The following is a 25,557-nucleotide window of genomic DNA, read 5'->3' as shown; positions in this document are numbered from 1 at the left end:
ACACGTCATCTTAATGTAATATTACAGAAGATATTTTCAGCATTGTTGTAAACCACATAAAACAGTTCGATACTCAGACCACTCCGCCACGTTTTTGCAAGCAAAGCAAAACTGCCATAACCGAGACATACACACATTGATACAAATTATCATATTTCTAAGGTGTCAAATTGATAGCAGGTGATACAAAATGACAAGTGAACGGAGGTAGTTTACCAAGATTGAGTAACCTCCCTCGGTGTCCTTCCACAAGAACCGACAACGCATCCGCCACTCAGCCACACAGGTCCGCGCCTGCGAGACTCTGAAGAACACTATTCAGGGACTCAAGATTCCAAGGAGCCAACTTCACAGTGCAAGTGTCAAGTTGTTTAAAGAGATTTCATTGAAACAAAACAGTCAAAATGAATAAAACGACATTTAAATCATCTGAAATGCATGAATTACTCCCCGTATTTGTATTATTACTCCCAATACAGGCACTAGCCTCTTCCAAAAAGGACTTTAATAACGCGTGACAGCCTAATCATCATCAGCATCATTATCATCGTGATCAGAATCATCATCCTCATCATCATCATCATCATCTGTCATACTTCTTCGTTTTAGGTTGTTGTGATTATCACGACTACGAATGCTTATATAATCACAAGTATATAGTGATAAGCCTACTTAGAACATGTTATTATCTTAGTCTTGGCTTTCTTTCCTGTCATGATCATTATGACTTTCTGAGGTCCATTTAGTTCTTATACTAACGAACTAATCAAGAGTAACTGGCTCAAAACTACAGCCTACAAGATTGAGGGCAGAGTAGATTGACTGGGGTTATTAGGCATAAGGCCAACTTACTTTTTTTGGGGGGGGGGGGGAGATCTGAGTTATTTTATTGTATTTTTGTTGACAGGACAGAAGAAATGACAGATAGGGAGGCATATATTAGAGAGGGTTACATAAAGTGGTGAAGGGCACAGACAGTCGGGGGAGTGGGCATATGTGATCCATAGTCCGGACCAGACTTCAGCACATTGATAGGATTTTTCAATGAGATTATTGTGTATAAAATAATATAGGATAGAATCCTATCGGAGTCAAATAGTACTGGTTCCAAAATCTGATGAGATTTTTCTATTGGATTCTAATTGCATTCTAATTGGATCGTTGTATTTGAATCCTAAAGTATTCTATAGGATTTCGAGTTTTTTTTTGTTCTCCTATAGGATTTAAATACATGTTGTTGATGGGAATTGTATATATATTTATGTTACATTCTTAAGGATTTTTTTCCTCAAAACATGGAGGAAAAAACACTAATACTAATACACTAATAGGATTCTGATAGAGGTGATACAAAATCTTACAGCATTGCGAGAATCCTACAGGATCCGTTAGGATGAGCCTACTTTTGATGTCCATGAAAGAAAGCAGTCCAATAGGATTCCAATAGCTTTCTGATAGAGCATCCACAATCAATATTTTTTGTTGTTGGATATTATGTTGTAAGCAATTTGTAAGCAATTTATTTTTTAAGTGGATCTTTCCATGTCATTTCAGCAAGCCATCTCAGATTGTTCTGAAATCATTTCTGCAGATAGAAAGAAGACAAGATAAGCTTTCCAGAAGCCATTTATTTTAATTTATAGGATTCATATAATATTAAATAATTATAGTACCTAACATCTGATTTGGACCAAACTTTTTTCTAACAATGAGTAAGACATTAGGAATCCAAATAAGTGGTCAGAAGCTACCCACGGATCCCCCCACACACCATGCCAATCCCACCCCAAAGACCAGTATATAGTTTCAGTTTTCTATGTCTGACAAGTAGTATGGTGCTGCGGCTCGGAAGTATTGTTTCTTCATCCTATGCAATGTATTCTCAGTGAATTTGTTCTTCATTGAGACAATGCTGATACAGCAATCCATGGGCGAGTCAGTGGCACTATTTCCTTTGTGCCGAAATCCAAATGAAATAAAAGTTATCTTGAAAATTCAGCAGGCTATGGTGTGAAATAGGCTTTTAGAAGTGCCATATTTATTTTATTACTTATCGTTAATGCCGTCTTTGATGTGCTTATCAATTAACAACCACAAGCACCTTTCCCCCCACTCCTATCAATGCAATTGTCACGCCGTGGCCATAGAGAGGTTTTTATTCTCTATTTTGGTTAGGTCAGGGTGTGACTAGGATGGGCATTCTAGTTTCCTTATTTCTATGTTAGTGTGGTTCCCAATCAGAGTCTATCGTTGTCTCTGATTGGGGATCATATATAAGTTGTCATTTTCCATTTGGGTTTTGTGGGATGTTGTTTTCTGTTTAGTGTTTTTCTCCTGACAGAACTTGGCGCTTTCGTTATCACCTTTTGTCATTTTGTTTGAGTGTTTTTTGAACATTAAATCATGAACACTTCCCACGCTGCCCTTTGGTCTCATTCCGACGACAGCCGTTACAGCAATAATGTTATTAAATCATACGAAAGTGTTACCGTGTGTGAAGTTTCAAATGCATTCTGTCATTACTAAATGTGTAATGTGACCCCTGGGGCCCCTCAGGGGTCTGTGCTTAGTCCCCTCCTGTACTCACTGTTAACGCACGACTGTGTTGCCGCACACAACTCCAGCACCATCATTAAATTTGCAGACAACACGTGGTAGGCCTGATCACCGACAACGATGAGACAGCCTACAGGGAGGAGGTCAGAGACCTGGCAGTGTGGTGGCAGGACAACAACCTCTCCTTCAATGTGATCAAGACAAAGGAGATGATTGTGGACTTACAAGAAACAAAGGGCCAAGCACGCCCACATCCACATCGACAGGGTTGTAGTGGAGCAGGTTGAGAGCTTCAAGTTCCTCGGTGTCCACATCACTAAGGTATTATCATGGTCCACACACACCAACACAGTCATGAAGAGGGTACGACAATGCCTCTTCCCCCTCAGGAGGCTGAAAAGATTTGGCATGGGCCCTCAGATCCTCAAACAGTTATACAGCTGCACCATTGAGAGCATCTTACTTGCTGCATCACCGCTTGGTATGACAACTGCTTGGCATCCAACAACAAGACGCTACAGAGGGAGGGTATTGCTTACGGCCCAGTACATCACTGGGGCCAAGCTCCCTGCCATCCAGGACATCTATACCAGGCGGTGTCAGAGGAAGGCCCTAAAAATTTTCAAAGACTCTCTGACACCATACGGCAGCTTCGACCCCCAAGCCATAAGACTGCTAAATAGTTAGTCCGGGTAGCTATTGCTTAACTACTTAGCTATCTGCATTGAATCTTTTTGATAACTCTTTTGACTCATCACATATGCTGCTGGTCCTGTTGCCTAGTCACTTTATCCCTACCTACAGTATATGTACATATCTACCTCAATTACCTCTCACCCCTGCACATTGACTCGGTACTGATGCACCGTGTATATAGTCAAGTTTTAGTTAATCATTGTGTATTTATTTACTCATTGTGTAACTACATAAAACATTTTCCTTTAAGTATTTTCTTAGAGAGTACTAATGTTACTGTCCCCACTATAACACAAATATACCTAAATAGATGTCATTTTGTCCTTGAAACATTTAATTCCATTCATTCCTATGGAGGACTGCTCCTACTGGGTAGTGCCAATATGGCCGACCAGTGGCTTCATATCCTCTCAATGGCCAATGCATAACATCAGCAATCCAGGGTTAATATGCAGTACATCATTGGTACCGACTCAAAGGGCCAAGCTTTCATAAACAGGAACCAAATTCATATTTCAGCTCGTCATTGTAATTTCTAAGCAAAATATATTTATCTGTGAACGAGATCATTGCTTGAATACAGGTGCTGTCAATGTCCATTGGGGAGATGACATCATTGTCTATGATAAATCTTACATTATGTTAGCTGTGCAAAACTATATAATGGTTAATAATGACTTTGTAGTTGTACATTTTAGAAATATTCCCAATAGTTTCCATGTCCTATGTTTTGTTCTGATGCTTTCACACTGCCTGTTCTGCTGGTAGTACCACACTCACATTGTGACTGCGTGTAGCCTGTTTTAGAGGCCTAGTGCCCTGTTTATACTCTTATCATCCAAAGGTCACGAAAGCTCAGACGGGGAAAACAGATATTGGAAAAGACACATCATTTGCGAGGCAGAACTTCATCAGCCTGAGCTGGCATCGTCCCTAGGAAGAGATCAGGAGCTGACAGTTTTGCGAGCTCTGCAAATACTGTACAACTTAAGAGTTATACTGACATGCCCACCTCTGCCCCTCATTTGGGTACACAATCATTGTTTTTTTTTCTGTGACACAGACTAGAATTTACAACAGCCGTTTTTAACCTTTATCAAGAGTGGAAATAACCTTGTGGTTGAAGAACCCCTATTCAGCGGTCTTGCACTTCAAACACAGGGTTGACAAAAGTCAGACAGCAACTGTCAATATTTGTTGTGTTGCCCAAGTTTGGACCACATTTGTCTTCAATTAGTAAAAAGGTATGAACCATTTCATTTGAATCACCAAAATATATAGACCAATAGATTTAATAATAACAGTTAGGTTTTAACTCAAGCCACCCAACTTCTTTTTTTTAAACTCGAAGAGGAATTTTATACAGACTCACAGAGAGACTGAGAGAGAGAGAGCGCGAGAGAAAGAGAGAGAGAGAGAGAGAGAAAGCGAAAGGGAGAGAGAGAGAGAGAGAGAGATTCGCTTACCCAGGTGGTCATGTGCAAATAGTCTCCTGTACTTTGGAGTTTAGAGTCAAGTTTGTCCATTCCTTTTTGGTCTTTTCTGTTTGGTGGGATATCAATAAGAATAACTACCTAGAGCAACAAGATGACAAGGATTTGTTTATTTGTCATAACTGCGGTATTCATGGTGGAAAACGAGTTCACTTCTGGAGGTAGGCTTCACACTTTTAACAAAAAAACAGATATTGACAAACAGTATCCTATGCTTTTCACAAGTGCTTCTTTATCAGTCTTTATGATAGTATAGAAATACCGTACGAATGTGATGTTTGATTCACATAACATTATTCACGTAACATTTTCCATTATATCTGCTTCACATAAACCCAAACCAGGGCTTGACTTTGATTTCAGTAAACTGGCCTCACTTCTTCCCTGATAACTCATGCCCGTAGTGGGCACAGGGGCATGTTCCCCCTCAGCTTTGTCCTGTTTAAAAATATATATCTATTATCATTTGAATAATTTTTTTTGTGGTTGTTTCTCTGTAATACCTAGCCATCTAGCAATTTTATGAAGTTGTTTTAGCTAGCCCAGATAGGTTCTCAATCACCCATCCTTATAACTAGCTACCAAGAAGCCATTTCAGGCTACCAAGTTAGAGTAGATTACTTGTATAACTATATTAGCTGGCATGCCTGCTGGCAAGGTTGGTAGACTTAAGAAAATAAACGCAATATCTAAATGGATAAGACTCACATTCCTTTCAATCTTTTACACAGAAGTTAGCAGAGATGAAGGGAATCACACACTACGTGACCTAAAGTATGTGGACACCTGCTCGTCGAACATCTCATTCCAAAATCATGGGAATTAATATGGAGTTGGTTGCCCTTTGCTGCCTTAACGATCTCCACTCTTCTGGGAAGGCTTTCCACTAGATGTTGGAACATTCCTGCGGGGACTTGCTTCCATTCAGCCACAAGAGCATTCGTGAGGTTGGGCGCTGCTGTTGGGTGATTAGGCTTGGCTTGCAAGCGTTCCAATTCATCCCAAAGGTGTTTGATGGGGTTGAGGTCAGGGCTCTGTGCAGGCCTGTCAAGTTCTTCCACGTTTTACCCCTTTTTCGTGATATCCAAATGGTAGTAACAGTCTTGTCCCATCGCTGCAACTCCTGTACGGACTCCGGAAAGATGAAGGTCGAGAGCCATGCTTCCTCCGAAACACGACCCCGCCAAGCCTCACTGCTTCTTGACACTCTATTCGCTTAACCCGGAAGCCAGCTGCACCAATGTGTCGGAGTAAACGCAGTGCGCTGGCACGCACCTGGCCGCCACAAGGAGTCACTAGAGCGCGATGGGACAAGGACATCCCGGCTGGCCAAACCCTCCCCTAACCCGGACGATGCTGGGCCATTTGTGCGCCGCCTCCTGGACCTCTCGGTCGCGGCCGGCTGTGACACAGCCTGGGATCAAACCCGGGTCTGTAGTGACGCCTCCAGCACTGCAATGCAGTGCCTCACACCGCTGCGCCACTCGGGAGGCCTCGACAAACCATTTCTGTATGGACCTCACTTTGTGCACAAGTGCATTGTCATGCTGAAACAGGAAAATGCCTTTCCCAAACCGTTGCCACAAAGTTGGAAGCTCCAAATCGTATAGAATTTCATTCTTTGCTGTAGAGTTAAGATTTCCCTTCACTGGAATTAAGGGGCCTAGCCCAAACCATGATAAACAGCCCCAGACCATTATTCCCCCTCCACCAAGCTTTACAGTTGGCCCTATACATTCGGACAGGTAGCATTCTCCTGGCATCCGCCAAGCCCAGATTCATCCGTCGGACTGCCAGATGGTGAAGCGTGATTCATCACTCCAGAGAATGCGTTTCCACTACTCCAGAGTCCAATGGTGGCGAGCTTTACACCAGTCCAGCCGACGCTTGACATTGCGCATGGTGATCTTAGGCTTGTGTGCGGCTGCTCAGCCATAGAAACCCATTTCATGAATCTCCCGTCAAACAGTTATTGTGCTGACGTTGCTTGCAGAGGCAGTTTGGAACTCGGTAATGAGTGTTGCAACTGAGGACAGACACATTTTTACATGCTACGCGCTTCAGTTCAGCACTCTGCGGTCCCATTCTGTGAGCTTGTGTGGCATACCACTGTGCGGCTGAGCCGTTGTTGCTCCAATACGTTTCCACTTCACTATAACAGCACTTACAGTTTGACCGGGGAAGCTCTAGCAGGGCAGACATTGGACAAACTGATTTGTTGGAAAGGTGGCATCCTATGATAGATCCACATTGAAAGTCACTGAGCTCTTCAGTAAGGCCATTCTGCTCTCAATGTTTGTCTATGGAGATTGCATGGCTGTGTGCTCGATTGTTATGTCCACATACGTTTGTTTATATAGTGTATTTAGTTTCTTTAAAAAAATAACCACCAGTCGGGAGGATACAGACCGCTCAAGAGGTATGCTTAGACATGCAGAAAAATAATCATATATTTTTTTTATAGAATTAAGCATAATGATTATGACTAGATTGCAGGAAAAAGCTGTTTAAAGTGTTTGAAAAATGCTAAATTCTTCAACTTCCTGACAGGGGCCCTAGCCCCCCTCCAGACTTCCCCCTAGTCATCCTCACATACTTTGTGCCCCCTCCGATTTTTGGTGTGCATGACACCCCTGCTCCTTCCAGTTCAGTTGTCAGTCAGTCAAATGCAATGGCACATTGTATAAACTTCAGGGTACAGATACAGGATGAGAGCATAAGGGCGAGGATGAGAAGAGTCAGAAGAAGAGACGTTTTCTATATGTCAATGATGATATTTTCTTCTTCATGGGAAACAACATATGCTTTGCCAACCTGAACCTATAAGGTGAATTCATTTCAACGCAATTGTTCATTTAGTGACCCCCGTCCCCCCATCTCTGTCCTCGTTTCCTCCCCAGCCTCAGTCTTTCTGTCCAGGCAGTCTGCAGACACCCTCCTGAGGAGGCAGAAGCGCTACAACACGGGGGCCTTCGAGGAGATGAAGAAGGACAACCTGGAGAGGGAGTGTATCGAGGAGCGCTGCAATCTGGAGGAGGCGAGGGAAGTGTTTGAGAACGAGGAGAAAACAGTAGGTAGCATCCCCTACAACCCCACATGAAGTCCATCTGCCCATTCGGCTCTGCCATGTCAAGTGATGGACAGCCTCAATAATGGTGTTTCTTTTTCTTTTGATTTAGATGCAATTCTGGGCGAATTACCTTGGTAAGCATTAAGGCTAAAAATAAAAAATAAATCAATATTCTGTAGAGATAGTAGAGTTGTACAATGAGCTGATTGGTATAATCTATCTCATCTACCTGTAGTCAAGTCTTTGTCTATGTGCCCCTACAGACGGGGACCAGTGTGAGTCCAACCCATGCCAGAATGGGGGGAAGTGTAAAGATGCCATGAGTGCTTACGTATGCTGGTGTCTACCTCAATTCAATGGGAAAAACTGTGAGATCGGTGAGTAACCTGTAATCTGTTTAAAATCAAATCAAACGCAGTAACGTCAACTATCTTGTCATCCACTTGGCATTCGATTGGATTTGCAGATATTCCTGCTTTAACTTGAACATTGCATATGTTTACCTTATAGTAGCTTACATGTTAACCTCGTTAATTCCCCCCCCCCCCCCCCCCCCCCCCATTGTTCAAAATCAACTCGTCTCCTAATCCTCTGTTCTCATGGATTCTCCCTACTCAGAGATGGCTAAGCAGTGTGACATTAACAACGGTGGCTGCTCCCACTTCTGTGTGCTGAACGCCCAGCATGCAGTGTGCGACTGTGCCACAGGGTATAGACTGGCTCCGGACAAGACCACCTGCGAACCAGAAGGTGCTGATTGATCCTGCATATAAGTCCGCGCACCATGTTCTCTTTGCGTTGATTTAAATCATCTATCATCTATTTTTCAACCGGTCTCATCTATGTTTGTTTTGGCCAGGACCATTCCCCTGTGGTCATCTTGGCAAGGCTATAAGCGCAACGCTGTCCTCTCGGTCGATCATCACAGCCGTAAATGTTGATCAGACTCGGCAGTCCGACGACAACGCCCTCAACATCACTGAGACACCGGAGGCCTCTGTGAACAACACCTTGGATTCTCTTGCGGTCAATGCCACCACCACAACCCCCCACCGCGTCAGCAGCACCAGTAGCAGCCACTCTTCCTCAGTGCTGGGGGACTTGCCCTCCTGGGCCTTCTTCCCAACACTGCCCACCATCCAGGAAGAGACATCCAGCGACCAGCGCATCGTTGGGGGAAACACAGTGAAACCTGGGGAGATCCCCTGGCAGGTAGGCCAGTCGTGTGAGTGTGTGAGTGTAACTAAGCCCCTCCAGTCAATGTGTTTAGACTGCGGTTGTCTGTGCTAACCTCTGGGACACTGCCAGGTGTCCCTGATGAGCAAGCTGACCGGGCAGAACTTCTGTGGTGGCACCCTCCTCAGTGAGATGTGGGTCATCACCGCTGCCCACTGCCTGAACGAGGGCAAGATTGGAACCTTCTTCATCAGAGTGGGTGAGTCAAAACAAGTAGGAGTGACTGCCTATTTGGTATTTGTGCTTCATTCGTTCAAAATAATGTTCATCTGATCACAATGCCTCTCGCCAGGGGAGCACAACATGCAGGTCAAGGAGGGGACGGAGCATGACCACGCTGTGGCTGAGCATCACATGCACCCGAGATACGACGCCAAGATAAGTCAGTACAACCACGACATAGCCCTGCTCAAGCTCCGCACGCCCGCACGCCTCTCTGACTACAGCCTCCCCATCTGTCTGGGGCCCAAGGACTTCACTGAGACGCTGCTGAGGGAGGCCTCTATCTCGGTGGTCAGCGGCTGGGGCAGGATGCGCTTCCAGGGCCCTGAGTCCTCCATACTGCAGAAGGTGGAGGTGCCCTACGTGGACAGGACCGAGTGTAAGGGCAGCAGCGCAGAACGGGTGTCCCGCTTCATGTTTTGTGCCGGTTACCGCAGCGAGCAGAAGGATTCATGCCAGGGGGACAGTGGCGGTCCCCATGTCACCCAGTACCGGGACACTTGGTTTCTGACAGGCATCGTGAGCTGGGGGGAGGAGTGCGCCAAGGAAGGGAAGTATGGCATCTACACACGTGTGTCACGTTACTTCCCGTGGATCTCCAATGTCACTGGGCTGAGAAGCATTGGTTCCAATTCTGAGCCTGATGTCTGAGAGGTCCAAGACGCCCCCCCCCTGCCCTTACGTTACTTAACGTTTTGGATGATTACCATTGTGTAATGTTTAACTGAGCTGATTTACTCTTTGTTGATGAATTAAAAGGGATCCGGGAAATGATGTCTCTTTGAATGTCTTCTGTAAGTTATTCAAAATAGTCAGGCAGATTCAGAAACATTAGGGACTGACCCAGAGGCCTACGCCTTGTACAGTAGTACCAGTCAACATTTACAAAATGCACATCCATACCCATAAAGATAAAAAAAATAATAATAATAAAGTTAAGACATTGTAAAGAAACATTTATGAAAATGGATAAGAGTGTCTGCTAAAATTACTAGAATGTAAAGAAAGACTCTCCCATCAGATCCGCTTGTGCTTGTATTTGGTAAAATAATTTCCATCCATATCATATATGAAATTCTCTGTAGATTCGCATGAATCCCCAACGTCCGTCTATGTGGAGAATTTACATAGAAGCTGCAACATCCAATCATCACACTCACTCAGCAGCAGAAGTAGCGGCAGCGGCACTGCGGGACCCTCCTCTCACGTCAAATGGTCAGACGACTGACACACCACCCCCTACTGGCACAAAACTGCAGTAAACATAAAAAGAAGCATTCGGCAATGTTCAACTTGGAACTGACCACTTGCAACACCCTGTCGACATTCATGCAGAATAGTGAGCATAGAAATACAACGCCTGGCACAGTTTGCTTGCTGTTAGCTTTCACACTGAAATGTCAGCTATTTACCATAGTAATTGGGGATAATGAGAGTGGTACAAAATGAGGCTGTTCTAACAAATAAAGCAGACAGGGAAACTGTACAATAGCATGTTTTGGCACATAACCTGGCATTGACGATATGTTGAAATCTGTTATGGTCTTTCATGAACCATGATAGTAACACACAAATGTAAAAAAAAAAAAAGAGAGATTGGATTCACTTTGACTGTAACAGAAGTAAAACAGTCCTTTTCTAAGTAAATATTTATAAAGTGGACTAGAAACAGTTCATGCATCTCATCCAGGAAAATGAAGACATGGAGAACCTATCTCCCGGGGTGACAGTTCTTTAAGGTGATGTTGTGATGCTGCCCGGGGGTCGGAAAGTAGACTCAGTCCACTGCCTTGTGCTCGAGGTTGTTTGCTTGACGTGGGTAGGGACGTTACCCACGGCAACACATGCACCCTCTGGAGGAAATGTAAAAAGACGTCCTTGTGGTTTTATCGTCATGGTATTAATATGGTGGTGATTATTATACATTTCTGGAGATGGACGGTTAAAAGAAGGCAAAGTCGACCCTTCAGATCCTCTGGTTTGATTGATGACTGGTCGGTCTCTGGCAGCATGTTCAAGGCCCCTGGAGTCTCCAGGAAAGACGACCTTGGATGGGAAGGATGTCAGGACCACAGTTGTGGGGTCAGAGGTTGTGTCCGGACGGAGGGTGGATGGCACGTATTTCATTCAGAGAGAGCTGAGCTTCCGGGTTTTCTGATTCCCTGAAAGAGAAACACACAGGTAGTAAGGTCGTAATGTGCAGGTATGTAGAGGAACACACAGGTAGTAAGGTCGTAATGTGCAGGTATGTAGAGGAACACACAGGTAGTAAGGTCGTAATGTGCAGGTATGTAGAGAAACACACAGGTAGTAAGGTCGTAATGTGCAGGTATGTAGAGAAACACACAGGTAGTAAGGTCGTAATGTGCAGGTATGTAGAGAAACACACAGGTAGTAAGTTCGTAATGTGCAGGTATGTAGAGAAACACACAGGTAGTAAGGTCGTAATGTGCAGCTATGTTTGTGGATATGAGGACATCTTATTCATCCATGCTAATAGCTACAAACACCAGAACAGTGAGCTCTACTACTGGTCCACGGGGAGCCCCTCACCTTCCATCCTGCCTGAGTGGGCACGGCCACTCTCTCCCAGAATCCTGTGCAGGTTATCAGCTGAGACCCGACCCTCATCACAACGACTGACATTCCTCACGAGCCTGACAGAGAGAGAATAAGGAGTACTGCTGTAGTAACGACAGCAAGCAACAGCAACAGCGGTAGTGATGTTAGTAACGGGGCTTCTCACCACTTCCCTACAGTGTCCTGATCCAGCAGCTGGATGACATCGCCGCACTTAATGATGAGGTCATCTGTACTGCACACACTACTTTCCACCAGAGCCCTGTACCTCCCAGGAACCTGTGAGAGGAAAGCATGTCCCCTTAAGACCAGATAAACCGAAAAACAGACTGACAATAGCCTCGCTCTAACTCCAATGTCCAATTACGTCCACAAACTGTTTTGCAGGAACACTTGACAGTACAACGCCGGGTGACGTTTAGACCGGCTCACCAGTGGAGTAGGGTCGTCCTCCTCGTCAGAGTCTGACAGGTTGGACAAGTCCGTGGTGCTCCAGTCCTCCGGACCCTCACAGATGTCCACTGAGTGGGAGGTGCCAGGCCAACCTATGTTTTACAGAGAGAAGCTCTTGATTACAACCCTCCCTGCAAGTCAAAGGCCTCTCACTTTCAAAACCTTCACCCGGATGACAAAAACACAATTCCACTGCGAAGACATGCTGGACTTTTCAGTGTCAAAACCTCACAGACCGGCCCCAATTGGCCAGTAGACTTGGAGTCTGCTTTGCTACTAAAGTGTGTGAGACAAAATGGTTGCTGTTTTCCACGCATACTCACTGCGTCGATTGTTGTGCTGGGGCTGAGGGGAGAAGACCACGGGGTCTGTGAGGACGGGGCTGGTGCGGCCGGACGACTCGGCCTCCTCCGTGCTGAGGGACTGGTCTGGAGGCTTACTGTGAGGAAGGACATCAAAACAACCTGAGCAGCCAGTGATCTGCCTGGGACTCCACGGCATGCACACCGACATATGAGCCAGACTGTCCCGCGTCGCAAAGGAACGGGGGGGCAGAAACACAACATCCACATGGTCACAAGCTTGGCCTCAGGCACTGGCTAAGTCACACCGTTCTCCAGACCAACGCCACAGAAACAAGCTTGACATTTCGGGAGTCACTAGGCTGGAGATGAGTTGAAACCAAGCTATGATTGGAATCGACCACAAACAAATCACACGCTACGAGCGCCATTTTCAAACATTTCCAGGAAATCCCTAACGTTCTCTTTGTTCATCATGCAAATTGTGAGACACGGGGACATGAGAGAACATGAGAGGACGTGAGAGGACATGCAAAGAGCATCACCTGTCAGTAGAGGGAGGAGACAGAGGAGTCTGCTCTGAGAGTTGAATAGGGGGAATGTCTTCTGAGAGGGGGGGGGGGGGGGGGGGGGCAGAGGGCAGATAAAAGTGATTTTAGACCTCCAGGTAGTTTAACCAAACTACTGGCATGCAGACAGACGAGTCACATCACACCACAATAGAAGACAAGGGGAATGGATAACACACCCAACATGGAAGCTGACAGACAAGTAGACGCAAAGTAGAAACCTTGGAGGAGCCTCTGCTGGTTGGTGAGAATTTTCCTGATCTCGGTGAGCCAGGTGATCTTGATCTGGAACGTCGGGGCCTGTGGAACACAGCCACGGGCATCAGTACCGCGTGTGTGTCAGCGAGTCAAATCAAACCAAACTGTATTGGCCGCGTACACATCTTGCAGATGTTATCGTGGGTGCCGCGAAATGCTTGTGTTTCGACCAAACATAAAATAAAAGAATTGCGGAATGTCCGGACGAGCAATGTCAGTGTCCGGAATATCAATGTACAGGATGGTGTGTGTATAGAAATTATGGACAGCGTAGGAATAGAAAAGGCGGGCACAGCAGTAGTTGTTTAGGGTGAGCCTGGACTAGAATACAATGAATACATATGAAGTAAGAAGCCCAGACCAAGCCCACTCCATCACTTGCCAAGGCACAGACTAAACTGAGAGCACAAGATAATCAAAATCAAACGATACATAATGTGGCCCTCACCTGAACAACGTACACCTCCTCTCTGCCACTGTACCAGAGCTCAAACTTCTTCACGTCTCCTTTGACATTCTCAGTGATGCCGACAGCACTCATCTGCAGAGAAAACACAATTCACCACCGCCAGTGTGTTGACTGTCCCTTTAATCAAAGCGAACGCGTGTCCATATGATAAGAACAGAAGTGCCGGACGTGCCCCCTCCCCGTGGGCCTTACCCTCAGGCAGTGCTTGAAGCTGTAGAAGGGGGTGCGGTCGTGGCCCTCCCCATGGTCCTCACGGCGCTTGCAGAAGAGCAGAGCGTGCTCATGCAGGAAGAGGTGCCTCTGCATGGGTTTGAAACGGGCCTTCATCCTCGTCGGACCCCTCTTATGGCTGATCCACACGCTGAAGGAGCCCTGCATTAGCACCCGTCCCAGGTCACTCAGCTCCCCCTGGGGACACAGCCAGACACAACACAACCCAGCATGTTGGATGTGGTAAGACATAATCATTACAAAAAAATCATTACAAAAAGAGAAAAACAAGATGCACATCTGTCCCTTTCTCATTCATTATCACTTAGTCACTCATACATTCTCTCAGTCACACGCTTTACCTCATAACCTGTGATGGCGATCTGGTGCATGGAGTCATTGACAGACTTGAGGAGATCCAGCATGGACTCTAGTGCCCCCTGCAGCTCAGAGATATAATCACTGTCTGCGCTGTGCTTTAACAGCTCCTGTCGGGAAAGACAGGAGCCCGGAGGGCCCCAATGTGTTCAAATGGAATGTTAAAGCACACACACGGACCATGTAAGTCAAGATGTCGGCTGAGCCCAAGCCCTACCTTCAGCAGCAGCTGGTACTTAGTCAGTCTCTGGACAGGCTTTAGGAGGTACGAGTCCAACCCCAGTTTGTGCTCCAGCTTCTTCTGACACTCCTGCACAGGATGGAGACGTAAAGACTGAAGAAATCGTTCAAATGTATCCAGAAGGCAACGTTCGTCAAAACTATATCACTTTGATCAACACGTGAAAGGGGATTCAAAAGTGATGGGAAGTGCATCTCTCTTCAATGAAAAAAAACAGTTTGGCAGTCCACTTAGCCAGAGTACCTGAAAGAAGAGGGAAGCAGAGCACTGTCTCCATAGCAACTCTGAGTGTGGCTTGTTCTGACAGTAACGCTCGTACACCTGGAACTTTTCTTTCTGAAACGGACAGAGAAAACGTCAAAACCAAGCCAACTGACTGTAGAGGGTTTACAGGGGGCTCTGCCTGATGACCCCATACCACATGAAGTCAGAGAGGGGTGATCAGAAGCTTGCTCACCCGTCGTAGAAAGCATGCTCCAACCCTCTCGGGAGTCTCCAGGCACCCCTCCAAGTCCTGGAGGAAGGTCCTGTAGAGAGGAGGGGCGGATGAGGCATGACTTCAATCAATACTCTCCTCACTGTAAAAACAGAGCTTTTGCTTATCAGTGCCTCAGTGCATGTGAAAGAGTGAGTGTTTGTGCACTTCCTTGCCTGCTATGGAATTTGTAGATCTCTGGCATATTCCCGAAGAGGACCTCCTTCTTGCTGCGCAGGGCAGAGGGCAGTAGGTTGGAGAGGGCGGGGTTATCCATCTCTGCCCTGTAACCCTACAGAAATTAAGACTTGTTTTTTTTTTAATATTGTACCCTTTGGGATGGTTTGTGTGTCTGTGCAACTGTTAAATGAAACACCTTACCAGCAAGACAGAGAGCAGCTCCTCTACATAGATCCTCTCTGTCTCAATAAGCTCTTTGATTATGTGTCTGAAGACACAAAGCACAGTCAGCATTATGCACAGAGAGAGAGAGAGAGAGAGACAGAGAGGCACCAGTAAGGGAAATTCCTTTATTAAATTAAATGCAATTACATTTTCTAGGCAGATAACAGACAAAGACAGATAAACAGTTGATGAAACCAAGCTGGAATCAGACAGTACATGCAGACTGATGATGAGTGGGGTTCTGTTTCACCGTTTCAGCTGGTCTGGGCTCTCCTCTCCCTCCTGGCCGTAGGAGAGAGAGTTGCGGTTCTCCTCATAGTCATGCATCACCTCTATCTGGAGGGGGAGAGAGAGAGAGGGCAAGAATGAATTTAGTCAACATGACAAGCTGAAACCGTGATAAGCCACCCTGTAGGACAAAGATGATGTGGAGGCCAGATAAAAATAAAAAAAAATGCTATCCCACACTGGATATGCTATCCCACACTGGAGAAAATGCAAATCGTGTTGACATGAAATGTAAAGTAGGGACATTCTATAGCCCTATTGGGACGGGGGAGGTTGGGATGGTTGGGTAATGTAATTATCCGCACGAGCACAAAACACCACATCTGTCATTTTAGTCTTCTGCCATATCAGTCATTTTTACTTGGCGGGAAGGTTATTATTCCAGACTCCCCAGGTTCTCTGCTAATACTTATCCCGTGTGAATCGTCATCCCTGTGTTTTGAGGGATGTTACAGAGTTGAACAGGTGCTGCACGCAGTCTTAAAACAAAGCGCTACAGATGTTGGATTTGCTTTGTCATGTACCAACTTTCCCGCCTGCTGGGCACAGACTTTAACTCAACGTCTATTCCACTTCGGTTCAACGTCCTTTCATTACAATGACGTGGATACGACGTTGATTCAACCAGCGGGCAGTGCCTATTTCTCTTTTAAAAGATTAAGCGGATGATAATTGTGCCAATGAATTGATCCATTGGCAATTACGTCAGCTAATTGAATGACTGCATACAGTTCACGCAGGTAAGTCGAAATATATTCACACCTAGAACAGCCTCCTGTCTCCATTTGGTCCATTTTGAATGAGAAAAATTATATATTTCCCGGGGCAGTTTGGGAAAACGAATCCCATTCGAATCGTCGATTGGGGAAAAAACGGACGTGTTCCGGTTCGAAACAACCACGTAGCCAAAGTCCTATATTAATACAGGTCCCGTGCGTGTCAGACACTTGATGAATGCAGTGGATCTTAAGGAACCTTCTGATCTGTAGGTGTCACAACCCAACTCTCACCTTTCGAGGGCTTTTCCGAGCTGCCCTCTTGCCAGGTAAGAGGTCAAAAGAGAACCTTGAGTTGAGAACCGAGTTGAAATCTACACCTGCAGGCATGAAAATGCACAGAATGATTATAAAAATAAAAAAAAATACTATTACTTCAAGTATGAACACTTGATCTGAGGAAGACAGGCTGCTGAATGTCCACTATCATCCTTGAAAAACCTTTTCTCACACACCTAATAATCAGAGTACGAGAACTAACTCACATTCAGCGTCCGTTAGGCCTCGGTAAGAGTTTTGTGGTTGTGTATTTAAGGTAACGTACTGTGTTTGGGGGAGAAGAGAGGGGATTTGCACCGGGGAGAGTGCTCAGGCCGAGGGGCCACCAGCTGGATGGGCCGCACCTGAATGTCAGCCAGCTTCCTCAGACATGCCTGTCTGTTGTGGATCATTCTCTGCATGGCAGACAGCTTCTCAGTGGCCACCCCAATCTGAGACTGAGATAGAGACAGAGAGAGAGAGAGAGATTACTGATAGAGATCGACAGGCCTATTGGATCTGCATGAGGGAGGAGAAAGGTGGAAAGTGCTGGCAACAGCAGGTTGTTGATAATAATACCCTACGCTTGTGGCAGTTGTAGTATTAGAGTACATGTCAAGTTTGCCGTGTCGACAGGATGTTGTCGTCGCACCAAAGAGCTTTGGGATGAAATGATACGGTGATAACGGGAGGAAATGGCACGGTATGACTTGGAGCCAGGCTGGGTGGAAATGTGACTGATGCCAAAGAACACACTATGGAACAGGGATGCATACCTCTAGCTGAGGGGTCAGGATGGCCTCAAACTCCAGACTGAGGACATCAGGGCTTTGGCTCAGACACAACGGTGTCTCCTCCTGGAGTCTCTCTATATCCTGCAGCGCTCCCTGAGCTCCCTCCTTGGACTGGAACTTATCCACCAGCTGATTGGCTAAGAGGTAAGCCCCCTCGTCACACCAGCGCCGGGCCTGAAGGCGGATATAGACACACAAACACAGACACACACACACAGAGACGCATGGAAGCATGACACACTGACCATCACAGACATCACAGACTCTACAAGCTTTATGAGTGGATATGGGAGGATGGGGGTTACAATTGTGTGCGTGTGTGTGTGTGTGTGCGTGCGCTCGCATGCCTCTTCCAGACGCAGCAGCAGGTGGCGTATGCGGGTGAGGGTAGCCCGTTTGGCTCGAATAGCGGTGGTCAGCACGTCACAGTGGTGCCGCAGCTCGTTGCACCGCTGGACGATCAGGGCCAGAGCGTAGTGGTGACCGGTGGCCAGCTGGTGGCCTCGCAGGATGATGATCTGGGCGCGGCCCATCTCTTCCTGACAACCACCACAATCACACAACAAAAAAAACAGTCAAGGATAGCCATCATAGGTGCACCTATCAGTTTACGTTTCTCTGTCAGAAATCTCAGGATGTACTCGATAAGGGTCAAGCGAGAGGTTCGTTTCTGTCGTGGGACCCTGACCTGTGCGCGGGTGTCCAGTGACTCCAGATCTTTTAATAGCTGTTCTGTCTGGACCACAGTCCCGCCCACGGCAGCGACCTCCTTCTCCTGACCAGACAGCTGGTCCAGGATCTCCTCCATCTGAGCAACAGCAAAAAGGAAGTTTGACCTTTGGCACTAAATGTAGGAAATAGTACAGATTGACACTTTTCCCTTTTACCACTGTAAACTGGCTGTACCTCATGAAAGCTCATCTCATATCTCATCAGCTGAAGGTACTGCTGCAGTTTCAGGTGATGCTTCTCAAAAAAGCCATCAAAAGCCATCTCCATGTCCCGTAGTTGGGCCAGAAGCCTGAAGAAAACAGATGGTACACAAGCTAAAGGTCAAACACTTTATCAAAACGGTAACTCCTCCAGAACCCCATCCCATGGCAGCTACCGCAAAGACAACACGAGATAAATGAAACTAGACACACCAAGGAAACACAATTGTCTGAACCATCTTTTTTTTAACAATGTACTGTACCTCTGCACCGTGTCCCAGTCCTGTTTGATATCTTTGTCCTCCTGGCCATCAGCTTTAGCTGCCTTGGCGGCTTCCAGGTTGGAGAGCAAGTGACGGCCCTCCCGCATCACTGACCTGATGTCATCCTGCAATCGTTGCCATTCAGTTATTCACGGGACATCACAGCAACATGCACTACTACGGCCTTGCGACAACAACAACAAAAACTCTGAATAATTCCGAGGTTGTCATGGGAGGCGTGTCTTACTTTCAGCTGCCTGTATTTGTCAGTGTGGGATCTGAGGAGGAACTCGATGGCGTCGGCCTCATCTGGAAGCTCAGTCTCGGCGAGCTCGGTGCCGAACGACTGCAGCAACTGGGCTATCTCCTTGACAGTCACGGCAAAGCTCTCAATAGCCTACAGAGGGAGACAAATAGTAATGAACGTCTTGCCTTATACCAAAAACACCAATATTGTCATGTACTCTGCCACACTGCACATCTAGGCTGCTTTGCGGTGAAATTGTCTACATGTTGTTGACGAAGGTCCGTGTACCAAAATACCAGGTCTGCCTATAAATCGATGTGTTGCTTCAGGTGACACCGTGGGACAGCATGTTTACCGTACGAAGGACAACCCAGTCACTATGGCAGTACTCCAGAGTTCCACCAAACTCTGAGGTCAGCTGGTTCTCATCGATGTAGCGAAGCAGGTCCGTAACCGAACTGAGCATAACCACCTGCGGAAGAACGCAGAGTAGCAGACCGAGGTGTACAGCACAAAACCACCGTGACAACCAGAATCGATCATAATCACTCCTCACCTTACAGTAATACATCTTAGAGAGAGATTGTGGGTAAACACAACCTAAGAGAGTCTTTCACAGCCCCTGATATTGTCCGACTGTTGAAACAACTACTGGGATCGCCCGAATACGGCCCCTTAACCACTTTCTGTACGGGTATTTGCTCAACATTTCAAACAAGCCTTGGTTTCGTCATTTTCCACTTCTTACCGGCATCTTGAGCATGAAGTCATCCTGGCTGAAGCGGAAGCCCAAGTCAGTGCCGGTGCCTGAGGGACTCTGCAGGAGGCTGGTGGGCCGCAGAACCAACACCAGGTGGAGATTCCCCGGGAAGGACATCTGCAGAAAGAAGACAGCAGGAGAAGAGAACAACAGTTAAGATAATTGATATCATTGAACCTTATTTCCTGTGTGGCATGACTGTTGTGTCAGCCTGCTCTGTTTCCTACTTGGTTATTGCCTCACTACCGTTCTCAAGCGGTTCTTCATAGTTTTCATCCTACTCAATAAGTGTGGACGTTCACAGTGTTGACCTTCTTAGCTCATTAGATAACTCTTACATAAAGCCCTTCTCCCTATCGCACTAGACGAGTGAATAAACCTAAGTCAGCATGTTTATTTTTTTATTTTAGATATTTTTAAATTTTTACATTTTTACCCCCTTTTTCTCCCCAATTTCATGGTATCTAATTGTTAGTAGCTACTATCTTGTCTCATCGCTACAACTCCCGTACGGGCTTGGGAGAGACGAAGGTCGAAAGCCATGCAACTCCGACATACTGCAACACCTCCAACATCATACTGCAACACCGCCAACATCATACTGCAACACCTCCAACATCATACTGCAAAGCCTCCAACATCATAGTGCAACAACTCCAACATCACCCTGCAACTCCTCCAACATCATACTGCAACGCCTCCAACATCATACTGCAACACCTCCGACATCATACTGCAACGCCCTCCGACATCATAATGCAACACCTCCAACATTATACTGCATCTGTATCAGTATGATATGTTGGATAAAGGAACAAAGACAGACACCTATCAACTAGACTTCGTAACTGTAACGCCCTCCGACACCATACTGCAACGCCTCCGACATCATACTGCAACGCCCTCCAACATCATACTGCACAGCCTCCAACATCATACTGCACCGCATCCAACATCATACTGCAACAACTCCAACATCATACTGCAACACCTCCAACATCATACTGCAACACCGCCAACATCATACTGCAACACCTACAACATCATACTGCAACGCCTCCAACATCATACTGCGACAACTCCAACATCACACTGCAACACCTCCAACATCATACTGCAACGCCTCCAACATCATACTGTAACACCTCCGACATCACCCTGCAACGACTCCAACATCATACTGCAAAACCTCCGACATCATACTGCAACGCCCTCCGACATCATAATATAACACCTCCAACATTATACTGCATCTGTATCAGTATGATATGTTGGATAAAAGAATAAAGACAGACACCTATCAACTAGACTCCGTAACAGTAACGCCCTCCGACACCATACTGCAACGCCTCCGACATCATACTGCACCGCCTCCAACATCATACTGCACCACATCCAACATCATACTGCAACGCCTCCAACATCATATTGCAACACCCCCAACACCCTATTAAAACACCTCCAACATCATACTGCAACACCTCCAACATCATACTGCAAAACCTCCAACATCATACTGCAACACCTACAACATCATACTGCAACACCGCCAACATCATACTGCAACACCTCCAACATCATACTGCAACACCTCCAACATCATACTGCAACGCCTCCAACATCATACTGCACCGCCTCCAACATCATACTGCACCACATCCAACATCATACTGCAATGCCTCCAACATCATATTGCAACACCTCCAACACCCTATTAAAACAACTCCAACATCATACTGCAACATCTCCAACATCATACTGCAACAACTCCAACATCATACTGCAACACCTCCAACATCATACTGCAACACCGCCAACATCATACTGCAACACCTCCAACATCATACTGCAACACCTCCAACATCATACTGCAACGCCTCCAATATCATACTGCGACAACTCCAACATCACACTGCAACACCTCCAACATCATAATGTAAGAACTCCAACAACATACTACAACACCTCCAGCATCATACTGCAACACCTCCAACATCATACTGCAACATCCTCCTACATCATACTGCAACACCCTCCAACATCATATTGCAACGCCCTCCGACATCATACTGCAACGCTTCCGACATCATACTGCAACGCCTCCGACATCATACTGCAACGCTTCCGACATCATACTGCAACGCCTACGACATCATACTGCAACGCTTCCGACATCATACTGCAACGCCTCCGACATCATACTGCAATGCCTCGGACATCATACTGCAACGCCTCCGACATCATACTGCACCGCCACCAACATCATACTGCAACGCCTCCAACATCATATTGAAACACCTCCAACATCATACTGCAACAACTCCGACATCATACTGCAACACCTCCAACATCAAAATGCAACCCCCTCCAATATCATACTGCAACTCCCTCCAACATCATACTGCAACACCTCCGACATCATACTGCAACGCCTCCAACATCAAATTGCAACACCTCCAACACCATACTGCAACACCTCCAACACCATACTGCAACGCCTCCGACATCATACTGCAACACCTCCATCATTCTGCAACACCTCCGACATCATACTGCAACACTTCTAATATCATACTTCAACACCTCCAACATCATACTGCAACGCCTCCAACATCATACTGCAACACCTCCGACATCATACTGCAACACCTCCAACATCATACTGCAACGCCTTCAACATCATATTGCAACACCTCCGACACCATACTGCAACACCTCCGACATCATACTGCAACACCTCTATCATACTGCAACACATGTGACATCATACTGCAACACCTCCAACATCATACTGCAACGCCTCCAACATCATACTGCAACAACTCCAACATCACACTACAACACCGCCAACATCATACTGCTACGCCTCCAACATCATACTGCAACACCTCCGACATCATACTGCAACGCCCTCCGACATCATACTGCAACACCTCCAACATTATACTGCATCTGTTTCAGTAGGATATGTTGGATAAAATAATAAAGACAGACACCTATCAACTAGACTCCGTAACAGCAACACCCTCTGACATAATACTGCAACGCCTCCGACATCATACTGCAACGCCTCGAACATCATACTGCAATGCCTCCGACATCATACTGCAACACCTCCGACATCATACTGCAACACCTCCAACATCATACTGCAATGCCTCCAACATCATACTGCAACGCCTCCAACATCATACTGCAACACCTCCAACATCATACTGCAACACCTCCAACATCATACTGCAACACCTCCATCATACTGCAACACCTCCGACATCATACTGCAACGCCACCGACATCATACTGCAACGCCACCGACATCATACTGCAACGCCTCCAACATCATACTGCAACACCTCCAACATCATACTGCAACGCCTCCAACATCATACTGCAACACCTCCAACATCATACTGCAACACCTCCAACATCATACTGCAACACCTCCAACATCATACTGCAACCCCTCCATCATACTGCAACAACAGTGGAGGTCCTTAGACTCTTATAACATCCCTGTGACCAACTAGCTGTTGTTCTATGTCAGACTCTCTTCAGATGTGTGAGGCAAATGCACCTCAGGCTCAGCACTAAAAGTGAAGAGGACTTCAGTAATGGAACTTTGCATAGGCCAATTGGAGATGTACTTCCATGTACAGGCCACTGTGATCCAAGGGGCAGCTTTGAGCAGCAGCGTGAATGCAAATAGATATAAGGCAAAGTCAATCTGAAAGTCTGCAGGACAGGTGATCAATGAAACACACCAGGCGACACCAAGCCTATCAGCTTTCCCTCACACTCAGTCAATCCTAGTGGAGACATGCTGAAGATTAGTTTGACCACTGCAGCACAGATCAGAAACATGCATATCAACAGTTTTTTGGCCTATTACACATCTCAAATAGACCCCTATACCATCACATAATGCATGTATTATGAGATACAGTTTTTTGGTATAATTCAGCTCTACCAAAACTACTGTCTCCATCGTTTGCAGCCACACTGCTGTGTCAGTGAAATACCTTGCTTACAGTACATTTATATATATATATATATATATATATATATATATATATATATATATATATATATATAGTTCACCTTTATTTAACCATGTAGGGCAGTTGAGAACAAGTTCTCATTTACAACTGCGACCTGGCCAAGATAAAGCAAAGCAGTGCGACACAAACAACAACACAGAGTTACACATGGAATAAACAAACGTACAGTCAATAACACAATAGAAAAGTCTATATACAGTGCGTGCAAATGAGGTAAGATTAGGGAGGTAAGGCAATAAATAGGCCATAGTGGTGAAATTATTACAATTTAGCAATTAAACACTGTGATAGTGATAGATGTGCAGAAGATGAATGTGCAAGTAGAGATGCTGGGGTGCAAAGGAGATAGAAAACAAACAATATGGGGATGAGGTAGTTGGGTGGGCTATTTACAGATGGGCTATGTACAGGTGCAATAATTAGTCAACTGCTTTGACAGTTAATGCTTAAAGTTAGTGAGGGGGATATGCGTCTCCAGCTTCAGTGATGTTTGCAATTTGTTCCAGTCATTGGCAGCAGAGAACTGGAAGGAAAGGCGGCCAAAGTAGGAATTGGCTGTGGTGCCTGTGATGCCCTGTGGTGAACTACAGAGCAAATATAGTACAATAGGCTATATCAGTTATTAGCTAACTGTATATGAATGATGCAGACGGATACATACAGACAGCTGTAGAAATGCAACTGGGTTACTGCAATAATATTTTAAGGTCATACAATATGCATTAACTCTCTGTCGATAAAGATAACACTGAAGATAATACCCTCCTACAACAAACACTAGGTTATATCACTCTTCAATGCCTAAAGACCTGTTTCAACTAATGTTACTGTTGTTATCCCGCAAGACTTATCATACACACCATTTTGTCATTGGCATGTCCTGTCCGACCCCCCCGCATCTCCAAACACATGTATAGACGTGCAACTATGTAAACTATTTTTGAAATTCACGCTTACTAGAACAGACAGAAACTCGAGTGTTATCTGACATTTGTATATGCCTTAAGTCGCATGCGATTTCTAGCTGATGCCGCAGTAGGGCAAATCCCGGCCAAGCAGTGTTCGCCTCGCTATGCTGCAATAGACAGATCCTGATTCCTAATTTCGGGAAACATCAAATAAATACTTATATCGTAAACACCTTACCGCGGCCCTCCGCAAACGGGGCAGTCCCCTAAAAGGATTGGCCTCCGCCATGGTTTTGGGTTGGCCTTTCTAGGGGATATCACCCTATTTTAAGGGGATATCTCGCCGCCTCACAACTTCCCTCCCTCCATCAGTACTGCGCGGGACTCTCGGCAGTAGTGAGCAGCCGCAGCATCGCATTGCAGTGGCCGGGTGGGTAGCAGGTAGTGATTACGAACGAACGGCTCTTTTTGAACGGCTGTTTTTGGTGAACGTTGGGAATCGAATTGCATCTGTGAAAAAGCCGTTCATTTGGCTCCCTTATTTGCATACTGTTACTGTTGCTTTTTCAGCTCCAGACATCGATTATCTGCAGACAAATTATAAAAAACATTATCTGAAGATGGTCATTCCTCAATGCCGGAACCATATAGTGAGGAGAG

General features: G+C 45.9%; 2 protein-coding genes across 2 annotated transcripts; one reads left to right on the top strand and one right to left on the bottom strand.

The window, feature by feature from the left end:
• The first annotated feature begins 4,600 nt into the window (after positions 1–4,600).
• LOC139418668 (coagulation factor IXb) lies at positions 4,601–10,060 on the top strand. Its single transcript, XM_071168300.1, has 8 exons — positions 4,601–4,906; positions 7,646–7,815; positions 7,925–7,949; positions 8,079–8,192; positions 8,434–8,565; positions 8,675–9,027; positions 9,124–9,250; positions 9,344–10,060. The coding sequence occupies exons 1-8, from the start codon at positions 4,840–4,842 to the stop codon at positions 9,922–9,924; spliced, it is 1,569 nt and encodes a 522-aa protein (XP_071024401.1). The 5' UTR covers positions 4,601–4,839; the 3' UTR covers positions 9,925–10,060.
• Positions 10,061–10,174: 114 nt separating this feature from the next.
• LOC139418667 (proto-oncogene DBL) lies at positions 10,175–25,189 on the bottom strand. Its single transcript, XM_071168299.1, has 27 exons — positions 25,136–25,189; positions 19,920–20,048; positions 19,527–19,643; positions 19,172–19,321; positions 18,925–19,049; positions 18,636–18,750; positions 18,418–18,537; positions 18,077–18,268; positions 17,712–17,903; positions 17,222–17,393; positions 16,912–16,997; positions 15,864–15,949; positions 15,590–15,656; positions 15,385–15,500; positions 15,191–15,260; positions 14,977–15,069; positions 14,710–14,802; positions 14,477–14,602; positions 14,097–14,312; positions 13,884–13,976; positions 13,357–13,477; positions 13,154–13,214; positions 12,630–12,829; positions 12,286–12,398; positions 12,020–12,132; positions 11,827–11,930; positions 10,175–11,435 (listed from the first exon to the last, which is right to left on the bottom strand). The coding sequence occupies exons 1-27, from the start codon at positions 25,184–25,186 to the stop codon at positions 11,401–11,403; spliced, it is 3,156 nt and encodes a 1,051-aa protein (XP_071024400.1). The 5' UTR covers positions 25,187–25,189; the 3' UTR covers positions 10,175–11,400.
• Between the last annotated feature and the right edge of the window lie 368 nt (positions 25,190–25,557).

This window comes from Oncorhynchus clarkii, chromosome 10 (genome assembly GCF_045791955.1).
Source record: "Oncorhynchus clarkii lewisi isolate Uvic-CL-2024 chromosome 10, UVic_Ocla_1.0, whole genome shotgun sequence".
In the NCBI taxonomy this organism is placed as follows: domain Eukaryota; kingdom Metazoa; phylum Chordata; class Actinopteri; order Salmoniformes; family Salmonidae; genus Oncorhynchus; species Oncorhynchus clarkii.
The sequence above is the reverse complement of the archived record's forward strand: the minus strand, read 5'-3'. Positions and strand labels throughout refer to the sequence as shown.

Coding starts and splice junctions, on each gene's coding strand:
- LOC139418668 (XM_071168300.1), top strand. CDS start 4,840: ATGACAAGGATTTGTTTATTTGTCATAACTGCGGTATTCATGGTGGAA. Junction 8,193..8,433: donor TGGGAAAAACTGTGAGATCG/GTGAGTAACCTG, acceptor CTCCCTACTCAG/AGATGGCTAAGCAGTGTGAC. Junction 8,566..8,674: donor GACCACCTGCGAACCAGAAG/GTGCTGATTGAT, acceptor TGTTTTGGCCAG/GACCATTCCCCTGTGGTCAT.
- LOC139418667 (XM_071168299.1), bottom strand. CDS start 25,186: ATGGCGGAGGCCAATCCTTTTAGGGGACTGCCCCGTTTGCGGAGGGCC. Junction 14,313..14,476: donor TCGCCATCACAGGTTATGAG/GTAAAGCGTGTG, acceptor CTGTGTCCCCAG/GGGGAGCTGAGTGACCTGGG. Junction 13,215..13,356: donor TCTGTCAGCTTCCATGTTGG/GTGTGTTATCCA, acceptor CCCCCCTCTCAG/AAGACATTCCCCCTATTCAA.